A 23742-nucleotide genomic window follows, 5' to 3' on the forward strand; every position below is an offset into this window, starting at 1 on the left:
AACATATCTAAATTTTGACCTATGCTCTCAAATGCAGAAATTTTAATTCATGTGTTTATGACCTCAAGGTTATAATATTGGGTGGTTGTTCTGCATGCTTGATAAACTTCAGCTGGTCCAAAACACAGCAGCTAGAGTCCTTACTAGAATCAAGAAGTATGATCATATTAGCCCGGTTCTGTCAACACTGCACTGGCTCACTATCAAACATTGGACACATTTTAAAATCTTGAAAAAAAATCTTAAAATCCTGAATGGTTTAGCTCCTCAGTATTTGAGTGACTCTTATCACATTATAGTCCTGAGGGCATGTAAGGGTGTAGCATGTAAAGATGAAGAAGCCCATTTAGGGTAAAACAAATAGAAGAATTTTAACTTAAATCATAAATGTTACAGGGAGCCAGAAAAGTGTGGGTAAAACCTCCCCTACCTCCTATATTGTTTTTATTCCTTTCTTTGCTCATATTTTAATATTAATTTGTATGTATAATGAGTGGTGTTTAAGGTCTTTGTTTTATTTACTCCCTTCTTGCCACCTTCTTCACTACCACATTTCAATATCTTTACATGCCTATTTCTGTAGTCTTTCCAAATCTAAGATGTAAAAGACCAAAGCTAAAACAGAAGGGTTTCATGACACTTAAAATTCCAAAAAAAGGAGAAATTTAACAGATGTTTTTTTTTATAAATATAAATGTTTTAAAGTGCAAAGCAGAAAAGTGAACATCAAACTTGGACTTGTACCTTCTGAACAAGATAAACACTTGTGGCTCTTTTACCAGCGATTTGATCCAAGACACTTCCCTCTTCCACAAAGTAACTCACATCAGCTATATGAACACCAACTTCAAAATTGCCTACATGAGAAAAAGAAAAAAACAATTACTGTATCATCAAAGAGCTAATTTTATAGTTTAATGAATATTTTAATGAGCGCCAATGCTCAAGCAACCACACATACCATCTGAAAGTTGTTTGCAGGACAGTGCATCATCTAGATCTCTGGCTGTAGCTGGGTCGATGGTAAATATACATTCTTTTCTTAAAATGAAAATTAAACGCGAAAAAGAAGTTAAAAAAAATGAAGCACAAAAAAGTCAGAAGTGCTGAAGAGTTGGAAAAGGTTTGTAGGTTACCTGAGATCTCTTCTTTTAGAGAGCTCATGAGCAGGGATGCTCCAGGGCAGATCTTGGGGAAGACAATTCAAGACCTCCTCTGGAAACTCTGAGAAATCAACATCATATTCCGTCATGATGCCTTCTGTTTCTGGCTCTATTTCACCTGCTTGCCCTAATGTTTTTGTAAGTCGCCTAGAACAAGAGAGAGAAAAAAAATGCTTTTTATTAAGAATGATTGCTAATGTATAACCTATAATATGGAGAAAACACTGGTAACCAAAATCTCACCCTTCAGCAAAGTTGTTGTCTGTTGGCCAGTGTGTTATTCGGCAGATAAAGAGTATATTTTCATAGTCCCCAGGTCTGGAGACAAAGTCTGCAGGACAGTCTGCTAGAGGCACATTAACTCTTGGAATCCGATGGTCCGTAGGGGAGAACATTGCAAAATTCTTGTTGGGGAGAAATTTAAGAAAGCCAGATGATACCCTGGAGTGCTTTTGCTCAAGAATGAATACAACCTGAAATCACAACATGCATATACAATTATACATATCAAAAAATAAAGTCATGCTATAATTTTATTTTGGAGTAAAATGTATTATCAACATCATGAAGTCAAAATTCACCCCTTTTACTTTCATAATACATGTTCTTTTATACAAGTTATTTTGCAGTGACGCACATTTTTCCAAAGACCACAAATAATTTTTTTTCAAAGACACAAGGTTGGTAAAAAAAATGTGACTATCACTATAGTCATATAATTTTCCTTGATAAAACATTTCTTAAATATAACTATACCAGCAAAGCACAATTTAATTTAAAATAAACTAAATCTTGAATCAGGCCTGTATTTTTTGCTGTAAATATATGCAGTCTTGTGGAGCAGAAGAGAATCCTTTCAAAACATTACAAAATATGGCAGATTTTAATTTTTATTACAAAAAATGCACAAAATGCAGTGCAAAATGTTCTCTCACTGCGGTGCTTGTAATGATCATAGCGTCTTTCTTTGACACTTTTAAAAATGCTTTTACACTGCCGACATATTTGCAGAATGAGAATGCGTCTATATTTGAACATCATGTCTTTGTTCGCCATAATTTATTCAGTCTTTCTGGTTATTCGGCCGAATACTGAAATAGCTTTTTTGCTATTTTCAGTAGAACAATTTTGGTTGCTTGGGTCTAAGTTCAAATGTTAGCACAGTGCTAGTTCTATTGGTTGAGTTTACAAAATGTTAAAGGAGTTGTTAACCCAAAAATGAAAATTACGGGCATATTTTACTCACTCCCAAGCCATCCTAGGTGTATTATTCACCTTCTTTTTTTGAGACTTTTTTTTACATTTTTAAAAATGTATCCTGACTCTTTCAAGCTTGGTAATGCTGGTGGATAGTGGCCATGATTATGAAGCTCTGTAAATTGGATACATCCGCAATTACTGCATCGCAAAACTAACCTATATGTCTTCGAGAGGGGGGCATTTGTTATGATATGTCCTCTGAAGCAGAATGATGGGTTTTTGTAACAAAAATATTTCCAGTTTTAAAAATATAACCTAAATAATTGACTTCTGACTCATGTCATAAACTTCATCATACGTCGAAGTCAGCAAAGATGCGCTCTCAGGGATGTGCATAAGGCCATTGCCAGAATAAATAATAAAACATGTATGCGTGTATATAAGTCCATGCAATTGACTACAACTATGATCCTTTTTTTCTTTTTCACAAATTTGCATATTATACCATTACTGGTACTATTATCAGCGTTATCTCTGTTATTACTGTAAATATTAATATTATCTGTTGTGGAGGTCGTAGTATTGATATTAGTATGTGTATGTGTATGTGTACATGCGTATGTATTTGTGTGTATGTATGCATGTATGTACACGGTTTGTACAGAAAATCCGAAATGAAATGTTTAGCTCATGGGATGAGACAAAATACAGATATTTGTTTCACTAGTACGAGACAGCATTTAAACACTATTTTTATGAAATTTTCAATGACAAAACATTTTTAATTGCAAAAAAACAGAACAATGCAGTTGTACTTTGAAACATTAACCTAGAGATGTAACTAATGATTATCTGGGTAATAAAGTAATACTGATTATTATGACAATTGGGTAATCTGGTATTTTTGAGTAATAAAAATACACTAAAATTGTGGAAAAACAGGCTTTATATTGACTACATTTCTATATATTAAACTAATGATGAGATATTAATACCTGGTTTAAATAAAGTATTAAAAAGTAATCATATGGTTTTATTGAACGACACTTAAAATAGGCTACATAATGTAACTAATAAATCAAGATCAAAACCTTCCATCAGATATTGATGGATTTAGGAGTAAATTTATGGCTGTGGTTTTAAGATTTTTTTTATGTTGTTGTTGTTAACTTCGTCTGGGGATAGGGGAGTGTTAGGGTTCTTACTGATGGTGTAAAAATCACCAATTTGTCACCTATCGTCCAGTCTACATCCCCCTTAAGAAAAGAAGGATATTCGGCATTTGGCTTCCATGTTTGTGTTTTAGGTCAACAACTATGGTAGATTTGATTCTAGACACCAGAACCATGTTTCCTACTGTGGGGTAGTCGGTGTTTGATGTTTTTTTATATGTTTATTAATGGGAATGTGCTTTGTTTGGGGATTGGAAGACACACACCCATGTCACACCTATAAACAGTTTAGTTCTGGTTGATCTATAGGCTAAATGTTGAGAGTTAAAACATCACTGTTTTGATTGCTTGCAACAAAATCACTTTGATGACATAAGTCATCTTAAAAGAATAATAGAAAAAGAACTTTTCTACTTGTTTGCAAGTGAACCACATGCTTTAATAGCATGTTTTTTTTCCCCCTCAGTGCTACATTGTATGAGTAAGTTTTGACTGAGTGAAATGTACATGTGCAGTTCTTGTTTTTTTAATTTTGGTGAATTGAGTTCTTTCCACGGTAAGCATTAAGTAAAATTTACAAACAAAGATTCAATTATCTCAAAAACTACAGGGATGTTGTAAGACGCCTGAAATATGAATTGCCTAATTTGACAAGCATGTTTATCACCAGTAGTGATAACCGTGTAACCGCCCGAAAAATTCTGGATGTTATGTCTTAAAGTGAGACTGAGATGGATGTTAACAAAGTGTTCTGTCCTTCGTAAAAGATCAATGTGTGTTGTTGTGTGCAAAGAAAATGTGATTCTACGATTTGTGAATTTGTTTGATCTCTGATTGATTTTATATTTATATTTATATTAATATATTAAAATATTTTTGTGGTACAGTAAAAAAAAAAAAGAGGTTATCTCAATAATCTTAGTAAAAACTTGCATTTTATGGCTGAGAGCTGAAATGTATATTGTTGCTGAATCTCTTTCAGTCCTTCAAGTTTGGTGAAATATACATAAAAAAAAAAAAAAAAACACATTGATAGATACATGTTTCAGGTACTCCATTACTGGAGAAATGTTTAGAGACAGAAAACTGTCTGTGACTTCCTTGATATTTAATGTCCAACGTCAAACTGTAAGTGTAACCATCATAACAGAAAACAGACACATTTTCAATTTGAGGTAGGATATACTATGTGCCTTTGTGACACAGGATCATAGAAAAATCGGACAAAGTACATCACACTTTTAGTTTAATCTAGAAGGACTATCTTTTATTTTTATGCTGTAAATTGTTCATAAATTCCTATTAATATTGCATGTTTAACATTGTATGTCCTATGACCACTGTATGTTTATCCATAATCAGAAAGAACTCTTCACCTGAAAACTACACAAAAAAAAACAAAACAAAGCTAAGCACACTTTTGCATTTACTAATTTAATGATTTTTAGTCATTTTATGCAAAGATAATTCCTACATAAAGAATATGTTTTATTTTTTTCTATAACTTTTACAAAAGTGTGGAACTTCATAGTTTTCAAATGTGTTTGCATTACATCTGACAAAAAGTGTCCTACACAGTTCTAACTCACAACCTAACATATCTACATTGTAAATGCTTACACATACCAGTAATGACATTTTGCTTGAGTCAAAGAATATGGCTATGGTAACTGATGGCTAAGGAAAAACACCTTAGGTAAAATAATTTGGTAAGGCTTTATTTTAACTAGTCTTAACTAGTTGCTTATTAGCATGTAACTCAGTAGAATATTAGTTAATATTAGTAATAAAATATTAGCATTTTTAGTAGTAATAATTATACTACATCTCTTCTCCTATACCAAAAACCTAAACCGAACAACTACCTTACTATTATACCTATATATACACACACCTTACTAACTATTAATAAACAATAAATCACAAATTTGAGAGAAAAGGTAGTAATATATAAGTGTTATCGATAATCTGAAGGGTTTTCTCTTTAATGAATAGGCATGTGCTCATCATGCATCATTTTGAGGAACTCCAGATGCCACAAAACATAACTGAACCTAAACCTAACAACAAAAGCAACCATAAAACAGTGCAAATAACTCAAAAACTTGACCTTTTTAATTATTGATGATGGGAAAAACAAGATCATAACTTTAATACCTTTAATACTTAATTTTTGTAAACATAATTTTTAGTAAATTATAAGTTAAAACTTAACTTTCTACAAACTTAAATTGAGTGCTAATATAGAATTTACTTTAAATAATTTAGTTCAGAATTAAAACAATGTAGAAATTACACTTGTTATGCTTTTTATTTTCTCTTACACCAATTGTATAAGTCGCTATGTTAAGATGCTGCTCATAAATAAATAAATTTTTAAATCTAGAAACAAAAACGCCTCAATCTGCTTCAGAGGACATATGATACCACTCAAAGTTTTTTGACGCAGTACTTGTGAATATATATCCGATTTACAGAGCTTCAAAATCATGGTCAACATCCACCAGCAATACCAAGTTTGGAAGAGCCAGGATAAAGCCAGAATGAAGAAAGTCATACACACCTAGGTTGTTTTTGGGGTGAATAAAATATAGGATATTTTTTGGGTGAACATTTAAGTGAGCATTTTTTGTATATCCTTTCAAACAAATGACTTACCTGTCCAGTCTTTTGCATAGCTCTCTCTGAACTTGTTCCAGAAACGTTTAATGCACTTTCATGTTTGACAAATTGAGTTTTCACAAGGGCTAAAAAGAGAAAAATTTATATATATGTATATATATCTTAAAAAAGGCATCCATGTAATGACTGTTACATAATGCTTTAGAAACCCTTCTAATGTTGATTTGGTGCTAAAGAAACACACTTCTGATTATGAAACTATGGCAGCCCAAAGAACTGTTTGGGAAAAGTATTGTTACTGTAGATCATACATTTTTATAATAACTTACTATTGATTGACATTATGGGATTATGTGAGCTTTATTAGTTCAAATCTTGAGCAGCACAACTCATAATTCATAATTATTCAGGGCTCTAGGCTAACTTTTTGCACTGGTGCACCGGCACAAAAGCAGGGTGTACCCAAATTTTCGGCCACATTGCATTTTACATCACAATATACAAGTTAGGTGGTATTAGCCTAGCTAGCTGGGTTCTGTGGCCTGTTAGACAAATGAGTTTGAGGGTGTTTATGAATAGCTGAAAGGGGTCAAGCTGTAACAAATAAGCAGTTGAAAACTGTAGCTTGAATAAGAAGGATGGTTAAGACTGAAGGAAGGCAATATTTGAGCATGCTTGGCTGTGTTTAAGTGGTGTAGAGACCTCAGAAATTTTGAGTGTAGAGATGCTGAGACAAGGGCAGGGTGATGAGCTGCTGAAGCTGACTGAGTAGGTGTCGTAGCTGTGGCTATATATAGGTTGTAGATGGGATTTCTGTGTTATAGCTGGTCATATCGCCTGTTGATCAAGCTTGTTTGAGAAGCGTGGTGTTGTTAATTTACGGATGTTGTCCTCAGTTCTGCTATACGCACAGCGGAGGCAGGCTATCTGGAGTTGAGTGTGAGAAATGATTCCTGGGGTAATGCGTCTAAACTGTGGTGGAGTAAATTACACAAACTAACAAATGAATCTAGCTTTTGACTGACCAAACCAATGAAATGCTAACAAAATAATGAAATAATGGAAAATGAGATTATAAAAAAGGCACACAGTTCTCCAAATTATATTACTAAATGTCACTTACAAAAACACTGAATGGAACAGTAAATGATTCATCAATTTAAAAAAAACAAAAACAATTTGGATAAAGGGTGAACAGAATGTCCTGTAACATTATACCTGTAGTAAAATCTGATTACCTTTATCATGGAGACTGACATTCTTCATTTTACCAATCACCTTATCGTCTTCATTGTAATGGGCCTCCACTATGACATCAGGAGCATTTGGCACCATCTGATTGGTTAAAGTTCTCTCATTTATATCCCCACTGACTTCTGCCTGTGTAAATAGTGTTCACAGTATGATGCAGGTTAATCAATGTGATGCATTTATGTATTAGATTGATATCTATCATTTTATATTATTATTATTATTATTATTATACATCACATGCTTTACAACTACTAGAAGCACATACTACACATATACATTTATATTTGATATATAATAGTATGAACAGTGCAGATTCTTTGCTGGATTGGATTTAAATGACCTAAAATATATAACATTGAGATGAGAGTGCAAAACTACTGAAAACCAATTTGGCATTCGCCAATTTGACAAAATAAGAAACAAACAAATCAACAATGAGCAGAGGGATTTATAAAAAAATTTTTATAAATAATGGTCATCCATATTCTGCAGATATCTGTGAAGGATTTCTGCAATTTCAGAATCCATGCAAACAGAGTTGCTAAATGCAGCAGAGGACAATAGGGCACATTTTTCTGCTCTTTGCCCCTCGTGTCATAGCAGCATCTCAGCTTCACTAAAATGCTCAAAAAGGACACTAGATGCAAAATTCAGTTTAACAAGGTTTTTTACACATAAATCTGTCTTAACACTGTGTGTAAAAAAACTGACAGCAAAACTAGTTTAAAAAAAAAAAAAAAAAAAAAAAAAAAAAAAAAAAAAAAAAAATTAAGCATTTAAGTCACAAAGGATTACTTTTTAAGATATGTGTATGCTAATGATAGTTTTGTTTCAGATGTTATATGCAATGTTTATGATCTTTTTACATAGAGATAAGCTGAAAGTGGGCGTATCTGCTGCATACTTGCTGGCACACGCAATGATTCAACAAAATATTTATGTACATGATTATGTAGAAAATATTAAGCTAAAAAAATCTGGTATTAATATCTGAAATTAATTTGATTATACAGTAATTACACAATACAGACGTGTGTTAATATATTGTTCTGTGTAGTATTGAAATTTAAAGATTATCATGCATCTGTTTAAAGCTTTCTGCCTTAACTCTATAACTTATGCAGTGAGTGTTATTTCTCTGAATAAATTATGTATGTTTTAATGGCATGTTTGAGCGATATCTATTTTAGACTTTAAGAACACAAATTCTAATGGCATATGGCTACCATTACTGTTTCTATAGAAGCAAAATGTTATGTATATGCTGAACTATTTATTAATTTAAGCAGCATCCCAAGTCTACCAGGACTGGCAGCAATCAGAACTGGATTGCATTTAGCCCAGGCCCCATTATCAAAGCATTTTCATAGGTACTATCTGAAAGACGCTGGCCAAAAATCATCCAAATTCCACAAAAAAAAATATGGCAGAGTGGCATTGTACTTGTGCAGGAATGCTTTGCTGCTTTAGAGCCTAGGCAACTGGCAAGAAATTCAGAGAATCTTAAAAGTTCAAATGAAATTACTATTCAGTGACCAGAAACTATACTGCTAAACTGGCTTTAACAAAGCCATGCAAGGAAACATGATAGAATGAATGATCAAATAAGTTACTTAATTATTTAATTACTTTATTGAAATGTGCTTAAATTTTAACAAATAAAAGTACCTTCCAGTGTTCAAGGGGAAGGATTTTCACAACAACAACATCTCCATTGAGAGCCCTGTTACGAGCTGCAATCCCATCCAGAAAGATATCAGCTGACCCATCCTGTACCAAGAAAAAAAAATAAAAATTTAATAACACTTGCAATTCACAATTAAGATGTATTTGTATTGTTATCAAAATTGTTTGTCCTCAATTAAGAAACATATGCAAAAAAGTAAATAAATCTATTGTTTACACTTTTGCACTTACATAAAAAAAAGAATAGGAGGTGGTAGACGTTACAGTGAGAGTAAAAAGTATTTGATCTCTTGCTGATTTTGTTGGTTTGCCCACTAATAAAGACATGATCATTCTATACTTTTAATGGTAGATGTATTCTAACATGGAGAGACAGAATATCAAAACGAAAATCCAGAAAATAACTTTAAAAGAAAATATTTTAATTGATTTGTATTTCATTGAGGGAAATAAGTATTTGATCCCTCTAGCCAAAAGCACTTAATACTTGGTGGCACAGCCTTTGTTTGCAAGCACAGCGGACAGATGTTTGTTGTAGTTAACCACAAGGTTAGCACATATATCAGGGGGAATTTTGGCCCACTCTTCTTTGCAGATCCTCTCTAAATCATTAACATTGGTGGGCTGTCGCTTGGCAACTCGGACCTTCAACTCCCTCCATAGATTTTCGATTGGATTGAGGTCCGGAGACTGGCTGGGCCACTCCATGACCTTAATGTGGTTCTTCTTGAGCCACTCCTTTGTTGCCTTTGCTGTATGCTTCGGGTCGTTGTCATGTTGGAAGACCCAACCACGGCCCATTTTCAACTTCCTGGCAGAGGGGAGGAGGTTGTCCCTCAGGACTGCACAGTACATGGCTCCATCCATCTTCCCACTGATGCGGTGAAGTAGCCCTGTGCCCTTGGCAGAGAAACACCCCCAAAACATAATGCTTCCACCTCCATGCTTGATGGTGGGCACAGTGTTCCTGGGGTCATAGGCAGCATTTGTCTTCCTCCACACATGACGAGTAGAGATTAGGCCAACTAGTTCAATTTTGGTCTCGTCTGACCACAGAACCTTCTCCCAATCACTTTGTACATCTTTGAGGTGATCATTGGCATACTTTAAGCGGGCCTTCACATGTGCCTTCTTAAGCAGGGGTGTCTTTCGGGCACTGCAGGATTTTAATCCATTGCGGCGCAAAGTGCTGCCAATTGTTTTCCTTGTGACTGTAGTCCCAGCTGCCTTGAGTTCAGTCACTAACTCCCGCTGTGTGGTTCCAGGCCGATTTCTCACAGTTCTCATGATCATTGCCACCCCACGAGGTGAAATCTTCTGTGGAGCACCAGACCGGTTTATTGATGGTCATGTTATACTTCTTAAATTTTCTCACAATTGCACCAATGGTTGTTACTTTAATACCCAGCATCTTGCTAATGTTTTTGTAGCCCATTCCAGATTTGTGCAGGTCAACAATCCTGTCTCTGAGGTCCTGAGAGAGTTCTTTGGTCTTACCCATGTTGGAGAGTTTGGAATCTGTCTGATCGTCTGATTCTGATTCAGGTGTCTTCAATTCAGGTAACAAGTTGATTGGGAGTGTCTAACTGGTCTGTGAAAGCCAGAACTCCTAATGCATACTAGGGGATCAAATACTTATTTCCCTCAATGAAATACAAATCAATTAATATATATTCTTTAAAGTTGTTTTCTGGATTTCCTTTTTGATATTCTGTCTCTCCATGTTAGAATACATCTACCATTAAAAGTATAGAATGATCATGTCTTTACCAACAAAATCAGCAAGGGATCAAATACTTTTTACTCTCACTGTAAATTAGAGGGATTAGAAAAAATGCATGGTGAGGAAGATTGTTTCAGTAATAATTCTAACCACAACTTAATGTTCAGTATGTTTATCTTAAGGGCACACTGCTCAATAGTATGTGCAAGGATGAAAAATACTCACAGGAGATGGGACAAAAGCTTCCTTGTACTTCTTAGGGTTTATTCTCAGTACTCCCTTAAAAACAAGAAAGACATTTAAATATCAAAAATATGCCAATTGTTTAAATTGCCAATTTTTAGATTTTACTCTACAGAATAAGTGATCATCATGAGCCTAGGCACAATTTTAGTCCACTTGTGTTATTTATTTTTTTAAACATACACACACACACACACACACGCATACATATACATATATATATATATATATATATATATATATATATATATATATATATATATATATATATATATATATATATATATATATATATATATATATATATATATATATATATATATATATATATATATATATACATATACATATACATATATATATATATATATATATATATATATATATACACACACACACACACAAACATATATAAACATTTACTAGACATTGATAATGAAACTGTCTGGGAGTTGATAAAAATTACAAAAAAAAGAGGAAAAAAAACCATCAAAATACAACCCTATATTATGTATTTAGATTCATATTCAGTGACTGGAAACTATTCTGCTATACTTATACTTACTATACTTTACAAAGCTATGCTTTGAAACATGATACTGGAAATAATCATGTCTATGTAACAATTTGCAATGTGTTATCTGAAGAAATACATTTTTAATCTCCAGAAGATATATTTCATGTCAGGAAGTCATGAATAGATGGGTAGAGAATGTGACAAAAATTATGCAAATAAATGACAGAGACTACATGCTTGGTGCAAACTTGTTTCTCAGAAATTTCACAATAGAAGACGTTAAAATCCTGTTTGTTTTTTCTTTATTGACAGTGCATTGTTCCATCTATACTTGAGATAAGTTACACCTTTTTGATAAAGCTAAATATCAGGTAAATATCAAATATCAGATATGATAAATATCAGGAGACATGGTGTTAGCATCTGCTTTGCTGATGATGCTCAGCTCTGCATTTTTTCATGGTTATACACATCAAACTGAGAAACTAACAGAATGGCATAGTCGTTATAAAACAGAATGATGAATAACTTCTTAATGCTAAATTCGGAAAAACCTGAGATACTAATTTCCCAAAACCCCACATGTAATAATCTAGAACACTAACACTTGATGGCTGTTCTGTTTATAGGCCGCCAATAACAATAAGAATTCTTCTTCATCAGTTAGGAACCTAGGTGTGCTGTTTGACAGCAATCTTTCCTTTCTAGCATGTTTTTCCATCTCAAAAATATCCAAATCATGACCCATGCTCAACGTCAAATGCAGAGATGTTAATTCATACATTATTGTAATGCCTTATTGGGCAATGATAAACAAACTTCAGTTCATCCAAAACACAGCAGCTAGAATCCTCACTAGAACTAAGAAGTATGGCCATATTAGTCTGGTTCTGTCAACACCGCATTGGCTCCCTTACAAACATTGCATACATTTTAAAATCTGTTTTAATTACTTATAAAGCCCTAAATGTTTTAGCTCCCCAATACTTGAGTGAACATTAAACACACACATTATAGTCCTGAAAATTAAGTGCTGAGCGTCCGGCCAGAGGAGAACTGGCCCCAAGTTTTTTTTTTTTCCCCATTCTGTTTGGATGGGGGTTTGGTTCCTTGTCGCTGTAGCCTCTGTCATGCTTAGTTGGGGCACCTCATTTCTAGCGATTATCGTCGATTTGATAACAGGATCTTTGCATTCAATTGTTTAATCTGAAAAAAATTGTTCAATCTCATTATACATCACTATCATTGTATTCTCCTACTGTTCCGTACTTTGATGCAATCTGTACTGTTAAAAGTGCTATATAAAAGTGATTGATTGACTGATGGATCAAACAGCACTGATTATACGCTGACTATAACTATGGTGTTGTATCAGAAACAGTGAAATGTTATTACAACATTCATTTTATTTTTTAATGACTTTTATATACATGTTTAACAATATGCAGCACTTTAAAGCGCTAAAAATTCACTCAGTTCAAGTTATAATTTTAATTGGATGGACAAAACATACTTCGTTTTAAAGAAATTATGTGGCTATGTAGCACCAGGTCCTGGAGAAACGTCTCATTTCACTATGTACTGCACAGCTATATGTAGTTGAAATGACAATAAAAAGCCACTTCACTTGACTTAAATTGAAACCATAAATACCATTTAGTGGCTCTTTAATGCATTGCGACAGATCACTATTACCTCAGTTCAAACATGTGAAATGATCTATTCATATTTATCTAAAGCACATAAAAATAAATGAACATGCGATTGAAATAAAGTACTATCGCAAAAACTTAATATGCTTAAAATGTGTGTTATGTTATTTAGATTTATATTATAACCATTTTACCTTGATAAATTTAAAAAGATCAAAACAGCTCCCTTAAATCCTCTTAAACACAGCAGTTTTAGGACTTTTAAGCACAAACAAAAAAACTAAACAAATATAGGGCCCTATGATTTTAATTTTTAACAAGGAATGTCAATTTTTAAATAAACTAAAATGGGTGATTACACTTCAATCAAAATCATGATATGGACTAGTATCTGTAAATATTAAGTCACAAAAAAAAAAAAAAAAAAAAAAAAAAAAAGTGCTTGTTTCACTAAAAGCAGTCACTTGTTTTAATTCACATTGATCTTGCAATAATACATGAAGCTCTCTATACTGCACAATAAATCACTTATTGTGTCATTTTACTATAATAATAAAACGATTCTCACGCTTGCATAATGGGACAAAAAGCTGTCATTTTGTGAGTGGTGACTAACATAAAAGCCTCTGATTGGCCAATAGGGACGATTTTACAGTCCTATACAGACGTGGACAAAATTGTTGGTACCCTTTGGTCAATGAAAGAAAAACTCACAATGGTCACAGAAATAACTTTAATCTGACAAAAGTAATAATAAATAAAATTCTATAAATGTTAACCAATGAAAGTCAGACATTGTTTTTCAACCATGCTTCAACAGAATTATTAAAAAAAAATAAACTCATGAAACAGACCTGGACAAAAATGATGGTACCCCTAACTTAATATTTTGTTGCGCAACCTTTTGAGGCAATCACTGCAATCAAACGCTTCCTGTAACTGTCAATGAGACTTCTGCACCTCTCAGCAGGTATTTTGGCCCACTCCTCATGAGCAAACTGCTCCAGTTGTGTCCGGTTTGAAGGGTGCCTTTTCCAGACTGCATGTTTCAGCTCCTTCCAAAGATGCTCAATAGGATTGAGGTCAGGGCTCATAGAAGGCCACTTTACAATAGTCCAATTTTTTCCTCTTAGCCATTCTTGGGTGTTTTTAGCGGTGTGTTTTGGGTCATTGTCCTGTTGCAAGACCCATGACCTGCGACTGAGACCAAGCTTTCTGACACTGGCTAGTACATTTCTCTCTAGAATTCCTTGATAGTCTTGAGATTTCATTGTACCCTGCACAGATTCAAGACACCCTGTGCCAGACGCAGCAAAGCAGCCCCAGAACATAACAGAGCCTCCTCCATGTTTCACAGTAGGGACAGTGTTCTTTTCTTGATATGCTTCATTTTTTCGTCTGTGAACATACAGCTGATGTGCCTTGGCAAAAACTTCGATTTTTGTCTCATCTGTCCACAGGACATTCTCCCAGAAGCTTTGTGGCTTGTCAACATGTAGTTTGGCATATTCCAGTCTTGCTTTTTATGATTCGTTTTCAACAATGGTGTCCTCCTTGGTCGTCTCCCATGTAGTCCACTTTGGCTCAAACAACGACGGATGGTGCGATCTGACACTGATGTTCCTTGAGCATGAAGTTCACCTTGAATCTCTTTAGAAGTCTTTCTAGGCTCTTTTGTTACCATTCGGATTATCCGTCTCTTAGATTTGTCATCAATTTTCCTCCTGCGGCCACGTCCAGGAGGTTGGCTACAGTCCCATGGATCTTAAACTTCTGAATAATATGTGCAACTGTAGTCACAGGAACATCTAGTTGCTTGGAGATGGTCTTATAGCCTTTACCTTTAACATGCTTGTCTATAATTTTCTTTCTGATCTCTTGAGACAACTCTTTCCTTTGCTTCCTCTGGTCCATGTCGAGTGTGGTACACACCATATCACCAAACAACACAGTGATTACCTGGAGCCATATATATAGGCCCAATGGCTGATTACAAGGTTGTAGACACCTGTGATGCTAATTAGTGGACACACCTTGAATTAACATGTCCCTTTGGTCACATTATTTTCAGTGTTTTCTAGGGGTACCATCATTTTTGTCCATGCCTGTTTCGTGAGTTTATTTTTTTAAATGTCTGACTTTCATTGGTTAACATTTATAGAATTTTTATTTATTATTACTTTTGTCAGATAACAGTTATTTCTGTGACCATTGTGACTTTTTCTTTCATTGACCAAAGGGTACCAACAATTTTGTCCACGTCTGTAACAGCCCATATCTTCTTTGACTGACATGTGGGAAAGACTCCAAAGCTGATTGGTTGCCCAAATGGAGGAATTGTCTACTGGCATATTTTAGTTTGAATTTATTTGCAAACAGAAAAAAAGACAACTGCTCACTTTGTTTTAAAATTTGTTTTAATTTCTTTTCTTTAATACATAATTTATTATTTTATTTTAAGTTTTGTACATTTTAAATCATGAATTGATTGAACAGTTTTAAATATCTATTAATTTGTCCATTTAAAAGGGATTTATTTAATTTTTTTGTGTTCTAGTTAAGTTGATAAAGGATTTGTTTATTCTTTCATTTTATTTTTAAGTGTTTAATTTAAAAAAATGCAGACAGCAGTTTACGTAATACGTTAACTTTGCTTCCATACCTTCTCCCAACAAATGTACAACTTCCAATGCGTTTATTGTGTGAATTTTTTTGTTAGTATTTTTTTCCCCCAAATGAAGTGATGAAACCTTTACATCTGAAGGAGCACATTATGAAGATTCACCCAGACAAGGAGTGTTCTTTCAGACCCTAAAAGATAAGCATGGTAGGAGAATCATCAGCAGTCTTTTCGCTAGGGCTACCACCCAAAATGGTAGTAAGCTAAGTGTCTTAAAACATCTCTTTGCTGATCTGGACAGACATTCTCAGTCAGAGAGAAGCTGGTGATGCCTGCTATCAAAGAGGGAATTTCTACCCTTATACAGCGTGATCTCACACAGGTGATGAAATCTATTCCTTTCAGCAATGACACCGTGGCATGCAGGATAAATAAAATGGGCGTTGAAGCAGAGGTGGACAACCACATTTAACAACTTGATGGCCTAATTCCTCCAACAGTGATGAGATGGCAGAGGAATTTTTGTTTTCCAAATATCTGGAAACAGACACCAAGGGCCAGACTATTTTTAACATATTTATTGCACTTCCAGCATATTTATAGAAGTCAATCCCAATCACTGATGTTGCCACTTCTATGGTTGGCAGGTACCGTGGTTTCACCGCTGCGCTGAAGGAGCAGGTTCTTCATATTCTGACAATCCACTGCGTCTTGCAAAGCCTCGTGGCTAAATTTATCAGTCCAGTTCTCCACAAATCACAGGCAAGACAAACAACATATAAGCCCAGGCCCTGAATGAAAGTTAGGAACCTAGGTGTGCTGTTTGACAGCAATCTTTCCTGTTTCCAGAATCTGTAAAACTGTGTTTTTCCATCTTAAAAATATATCTAAATTACAACCTATGCTTTCAACATCTAATGCAGAAATATCCATTCATGTATTTATGACCTTAAGCTTAGATTATTGTAATGTTTTATTGGGTGGTTGTTCTGCACGCTTGATAAACTTCAGCTATTCCAAAACACAGCAGCTAGATCTTTACTAGAACTAGGAAGTATGATCACATTAGCCCAGTTCTGTCAAGATTGCACTGGCTTTCTATCAAACATCGGATAGATTTTAAAATCTTATTAAATTACCTATAAAGCCCTGAATGGTTTAGCTCCTCAATACTTGAATGAGCTCTTATCACATTATAGTCCTGCACGTAGGAGAAAGTAGGAGCTATATACCAATCACCTGTGTGCACGGGGACACCCAACAAGTGCCTGCCCGGAGGGTGAACATCTCCGCTATCCCCAGTTCCTGGCCCGTGGATGTGAGGATTGTAAAGGATCTTCCGGTACCAGTCATACCAGGGCAGAATTGTCCAGGGTTTGAGCGCCTACTGTTTGCTGCCACGCAGCCTGCAAGCCCCAGAGGGAACTGCTGACAATGGAGAACAGCCTGAGGACCCCAACAACACCCTACTCTGCTGACCTCCAATAGTGGGAGAGATTGTGAGTCCCCCTCCCAAAACTCTAACCTGTATTATGATATGTACATAATGTATGTACATAATCTTTGGCCAGCAGCCCTGCGGCCTCCTGGATGTCCAATTGGCCAAACACAAACCTCAAAAACAAATATGGGTCACTGAGCACAAAACAAAGCATCTGCTATGGCTAGGGATAAAGCAGTTAACCATGCTTTAAAATCACGGGTAATTCATCGCAAAGGTTCCGCTAAATCAAGTGCTTCTTTTACACGGAATGAAACAAAAGTAACTCAAAACTTACACTAGCCGAGCACCAGTTTATAATGACATGCTTAGAGACACGGACCACCGAGGTTAGAGACACAGACCACTACACTAATTATTAACTGTGGGAGGAGCCAAACAGCGATCCTTTATTTCCATCTGAAATATGTCTGTTGATAGTATAGGACCATTTTGGGTACACCAAGTAGGTGTCATTTAAACATTGCCATAAGTAAATGCTGCTAAAGAGCACAAACATATTATATTATATTAATCACTAATAACTTTATTAACATTGTTATTTACTATCCCTTTTGTAGCATTATCCATAAGTAAAAATCATGGTGAACAAATTTTTCTCAATGTTTCCAAATTCTCTACCCCAGTTCCAAAAGAAATGTGAAGAAAAAAAACTTTTTTGATCTATTTTCATTTATTATTTTCACTTCATTTTATTCCAATGGGAGACACTTTTGTTTACAATTTTTTTGTTGGTTAAGGTGTTATTTTGGTTTCAAAAAGCAATAAATAACACTTTAATATGTAAAGACTATTCATGTGATCGTACATTATTAATACTTTGAAATTAATAAATAAAAAATAATATTTATAATCATAAACCTAGGATTATTTCTCATGCAATAATCGTTCCAACAAAATTTATAATCATATCATCCCTAGCTATGGCCAGTCCAGTCCTCGGACCTAAACCCTATAGAAAATATATTAAGTGACCTGAAGAGAAGAAGCACCAACTTGGAGCTGGAACTCTAATTTTATTAAATGTATGCAGTGTTTCTGCTAATATTTTTTCTAGCTGGTAACAGAACAATTAAAAAAAACATTGTACTGCAGAGGTTTTCAGATGTTATATGAGGCTCAGATGTGGTATGAGTGCAATTAAAATTGGTATATTCATGTGGTGATTAATGTTTTAAATCCAGAAATATTAAAAGATTTAAGTAACTGAAATACACTAAAAATAAAACTGAAAACACTAGAGGGAGGCAATTCCATTCAATTTAATTCATTAAATTGATTAGTTCGAACAGCTGATTGATTTAGGAATGAAGCAAGTGTCTTTATGAATGGGTAATCGTGAATCACTGACTCACTAAATTCATTCAAAAGCGCACATTGGTTCATGAATGAAACACTGCTGTGTTTGCAGTTAGATCTGCAGCTGAGCTGTCGCTTTATTTAGAACATTTAAAATTTCATTGATTATATAGAGCCATAAGTCATGGAGAAGTTGTTTATGAATATGTTATTATGTATATACGTTTTAAATCAATATCTCATATGCAAACTCTTAATATTTAAAGCCATCATTCCCATTATCGCGATTTATGAGCGCACAGAAAATGAGCATGCAAGCGAGTTATAAAGACTCAAAAGCATGTACAAATGTGACATTACATTGGAACCTGAGGTAATGAGTAGAATTATTATTAATAGCCGCAATTCCGCTCTTGAAATTTCTGCAAGTTCTGCTGCTCTCTGCTAATAACCTGACTGTAAATGATGCAAGAGTCAATGTTGTTAAGAAACTGCAGCCTTATATATATATATATATATATATATATATATATAAAAATAGATAGATAGTTTGTCTTATAAAACGTAAACATGTCACGCTGCAGAAAATGCTCATTGCTCAACTTGTGAAGCAACTACTCAAATGAATAGCTTTACAAGTACTGTATTACCTTTATGAGTTCCCCTCTCTTCAGGCCTGCAGAAACATCCTCTGTGCACATGTACTGCTCAAACAGTTGCTTCTGGGACCCTCTACCACCTTTAGCGCCTTTATCTTTATTGTTTTGTGGCAAGTTCTCTTTTGATGCTGTGAAAAGAAAGGCAATAACAGATTAGATTTGGAATAAAATGAAATTAAAAAGTTTTTTTTTTTTCAAGGTTTTGCCATGGTTTGCCACAGGTGCTGGTCATATTTAGAACATAATCAAAAAGTTGATTTATTTTACCAATTCCACTCAAAAAGTGAAACTTGTATATTGTATTCATTTATTACACAAAAACTGATATTTCAAATGTCTATTTCTTTTAATTTTGATGATTATAACGGAGAACTAATGAAAATTCCAAATTCAGTATCTTAGAAAATTAGAATATTACTTCATACCAATACAAAAGAAGGATTTTTAGAAATCTTGGCCAAACGAAAAAGTATGAACATGAGAAGTATGAGCATGTACAGCACTCAATACTTAGCTCCTTTTGCCTGAATTACTGCAGCAATGCGGCATGGCATGCTCAGGTGTTATGAGAGCCCAGGTTGCTCTGATAGTGGCCTTAAGCTGTTCTGTTGGGTCTGGCATATCGCATCCTCCTCTTCACAATACCCCGTAGATTTTCTATAGGGTTAAAGTCAGGAGAGTTTGCTGGCCAATTAAGAACAGGGATACCATGGTCCTTAAACCAGGTACTGGTAGCTTTGGCACTGTGTGCAGGTGCCAAGTCCTGTTGGAAAATGAAATCTGCATCTCCATAAAGTTGGTCAGCAGCAGGAAGAATGAAGTGCTCTAAAACTTACTGGTATATGGCTGCGCTGACCTTGGACCTCAGAAAACACAGTGGTCCAACAACAGCAGATGACATGAGACACAAACCATCACTGACTGTGGAAACTTTACACTGGACCTCAAGCAACGTAGATTATGTTACTCTCTTCTTTTCCTTCAGACTCTGAGAGCCTGATTTTCAAAGGAAATGCAAAATTTCCTTTATCACAGAACATAACTTTGGACCATTTAGCAGCAGTCCAGTACTTTAGCCCAGGCAAGACGCTTCTGATGATGTCTGTTGTTCAAGAGTGGCTTGACACAAGGAATGCAACAGCTGAAACCCATGTCTTGCATACGTCTGTGGTTCTTGAAGCACTGACTCCAGCTGCAGTCCACTCTTTGCGAATCTCCCCCACATTTTTGAATGGGTTTGTTTCACAATCCTTCACAGGGTGCGGTTATCCCTATTGCTTGTATGCTTTTTTCTACCACATCCTTTCCTTCCCTTCGCCTCTCTATTAATGTGCTTGAACACAGAACTCTGTGAACAGCCAGCCTCTTTTGCAATGACGTTTTGTGTCTTGCCCTCCTTGTGCAAGGTGTCAATGGCCGTCTTTTGAACAACTGTCAAGTCAGCAGTCTTCCCCATGATTGAGTAGCCTACAGAACTGAGAGACCATTTAAAGTCCTTTGCAGGTGTTTTGAGTTAATTATCTTATTAGAATGTGGCACCAGGTGTCTTCAATATTGAACCTTTTCACAGTTTTCTAATTTTCTGAGATACTGCATTTGGGGTTTTCATTAGTTGTCAGAAGTTATAATCATCAGAATTAAAAGAAATAAACATTTGAAATATATCAGTCTGTGTGTAATGAATGAATATAATATACAAGTTTCCCTTTTTGAATGGAATTAGTGAAATAAACTTTTTAAAGATATTATAATTATATGACCAGAACCTGTATATTAACTATATTAACTTTGAAGCCATATATGTGTGTGTGTGTGTTGTTTACTTTTAGCTTGAATTACAACCCTTCTTCCATTTTTTTATGAGTCTGACAGACATCCAACAAAAGGCTGCAGCAGCTGGGTGTGATTCCCCTAACCCATACAGATTAAAGCCAAATTTGAATGAGACCATAAAGACTTATTTGCCCCCCCAAAAAATTAAACACTTTGACATTTTACAATACCTTTTATATTTTATAATTCCAAAGAACTTTTATTTGGAATAACATGAGAATGAAAAGCTGACAATTTAGTTTGGGGTGACATATTTCTTTAAACAAAATTATTATTATTAAAATACATTAAGGCCTTGTCCACACTTTAGTTTAAAAACTCATCTTTATCTCCGTTTTGGCCTTCCATACAAACAGAGATGGTGTCTTTGTCAAGTAATACTACGCTTGTATTGAAAACGCTCTCTAAAGTAAATGCATGTTTAACATTGTAGTGTGGACTATCAAAAAAAAGGAGCCTTTCAAAAACGGTGATGCACATATTGAACCAATGCATACTTTTACACTGGTATTGTGCCTGTCATGTGCTATTAATTTTCACACTATTGCTATATGTGCTACTTTGTACACTCTTCACAGTCCTGCAAAGATTGACCCATGACCCATGATTATATATATATATATATATATATATATATATATATATATATATATATATATGATAGAAATTGTTTGTGAGACACTGGCTCTACATTTCAGTAAGCAGTACCTTGTGTTTGAGGAGCTTTGATGGTTTCTTTTGGTGATTTCCCAGCAATAATGGGGTCAACCTCAGGGCAACATTCTCCCTTGCCTTTTTTTGCTAAAATTCCTTTTAATCTCTTCTTCTTTGATTTGTTCTTTGCTTGTTCCTCCTCACACAAACAGCTCAACTGTTGACTTTCACCTTCCTCAGATCCCACCAGATCTTTTTCAATTCTCTTGTGTTGCAGTATTGAGGGTACCTTTTTGGTTGCAGTAGCCTTAGGTAGCTCCATTCTGGCGTGCTTTTCCAGCATGCTAGATTTTATGCCCTGGTCTTCAGCGCATGTCACCTGATAGCTGGTTTTGTCCATGTACAAACAAAGGGAGGCTTGCTGAGCAGATAAGCTATCAACAGAATACGACTCTGAATTGCCCTTTTTTCTTTTGCACACAACAATCCCAGACCTGCTAGCTGATGTGCTATCTTCCACCTGCTGCTTCGCTAACTCTTGCAAGTAAGAACGAAACTTGCCATTCTGATGCTGATTCAGAAGTCTGGCATAGGCATCCTTCTGGGATCTGAGGAGATTTTGTACACCATCTCTAGGTTTAGCAGTTCTCTTGACTTTAGGTGAAGATGCCATAGTCTCTGCAAAGAATCAACATGTCAGTGGTCACACCCGGTTAATGGAACTGGCTTTTGTTTCGCATATCAAAAACTAGCCATCATATTAACAAATCATGACACACTCTATCTTAAAAAAAAAATGTAATGACTGAAATAATGTTTTATGCCTGTTCTTATGTTTCATAACAAGAACGTGCTACATTGACAGAGTTTTGTACAAAATAAAAAAGTACTCTTACAAAACTTACAAAAACATATACACACACATAAAGTACATACACATATATACTGTATATATACACACACACACACACTCTCTTAATAATAATACACACAATAATAATAAAAACTTAATGAGTAGTAAAATATTGACTGATGTAGAAATGGAATCAAAACGTGTCAAATATTGTGTAAAATTATGTAATTTTTAAATATATATTTAAATTACTTAATTAATTCTCTGTTTAGAGATCTATGGTTCTTAACACCAGTCTTTGGGACCCACTGCTCTGCACATTTTGCATGTCTTCCTTATTTAAAGCACCTGATTCATCATCAGCTCATTGAGAGAATTCTATGAACCATGTGAGATAAGATAAACATACAAAATGTGCAAAGTAGTGTGGGTCCCATGGATTTTAAGAATTTGACGAAACACCCTTACAGGACTCTTTTTTCATGTTTTTAGTTTAGTAAACATGGTTTATCAATGAAAGGATTTACTAAAGTGCGAGGCGATCTAACGTTATTCGTTTACAACATCCTGGTACACGCAATATCCTTAAAAAAACACATGTATACCAATGGAAAGCTATAGTAACAAGCATAAACATAATAAATAACTACTCACCATCTATAGCTGTTTTTCAGAATGAATAGCAGTTGCAAAAAAAATTCACCCGACACGTTTGAACCACATCACCATTCCTTCCGGGGTACGCTGTATTTTTTTCATGGGATTTGTAGTTCTCTTGAGGCTACAGCTTCATGACAGCAGTTTTAGGACATTTTTTCAATAGCGCCATCTATCGAAATGGATCCTCAAAAACACTACTTAGATGGACGACATAGATCTGCGTCCCAGTGTTCATATTATCCACCCCAGTGGCAGCTCCAGAATTGCCATTAAAACGACTAGGGTGACTCTGCCACTATACATGTTGCATGTCTAAAGTCAATGTTTTTACAATATGTTTTGGTGTTAGTAGTAATGATTTCTGGTAGCATATCGAGTAATAGTATTCTCTGTATAGAGCAAAATAGAAAAAAAGTAGTTTTTACATCAAC

The 23742-nt window shown here is 34.8% G+C and overlaps 1 protein-coding gene across 3 annotated transcripts in view; it reads right to left on the reverse strand.

The window, feature by feature from the left end:
* dis3l2 (DIS3 like 3'-5' exoribonuclease 2) overlaps positions 1-23406 on the reverse strand; it is a 44634-nt gene extending 21228 nt beyond the window's left edge. For 2 of the 3 annotated variants that reach the window (XM_043216657.1, XM_043216650.1), the window contains exons 1-11: positions 23306-23406; positions 21853-22476; positions 19303-19439; positions 11046-11099; positions 9080-9181; positions 7396-7537; positions 6194-6282; positions 1407-1636; positions 1137-1310; positions 962-1041; positions 745-857 (exon numbers count right to left, since the gene is read on the reverse strand). In XM_043216657.1, coding sequence (XP_043072592.1) covers positions 745-857; positions 962-1041; positions 1137-1310; positions 1407-1636; positions 6194-6282; positions 7396-7537; positions 9080-9181; positions 11046-11099; positions 19303-19439; positions 21853-22471 — 1740 coding nt within the window. In that variant the 5' untranslated portion in view covers positions 22472-22476; positions 23306-23406. The remainder of the gene's footprint in view (positions 1-744; positions 858-961; positions 1042-1136; positions 1311-1406; positions 1637-6193; positions 6283-7395; positions 7538-9079; positions 9182-11045; positions 11100-19302; positions 19440-21852; positions 22477-23305) is intronic. The other variant, XM_043216664.1, reaches the window with a different exon arrangement.
* Between the last annotated feature and the right edge of the window lie 336 nt (positions 23407-23742).

This window comes from Puntigrus tetrazona, chromosome 2, assembly GCF_018831695.1.
Source record: "Puntigrus tetrazona isolate hp1 chromosome 2, ASM1883169v1, whole genome shotgun sequence".
In the NCBI taxonomy this organism is placed as follows: domain Eukaryota; kingdom Metazoa; phylum Chordata; class Actinopteri; order Cypriniformes; family Cyprinidae; genus Puntigrus; species Puntigrus tetrazona.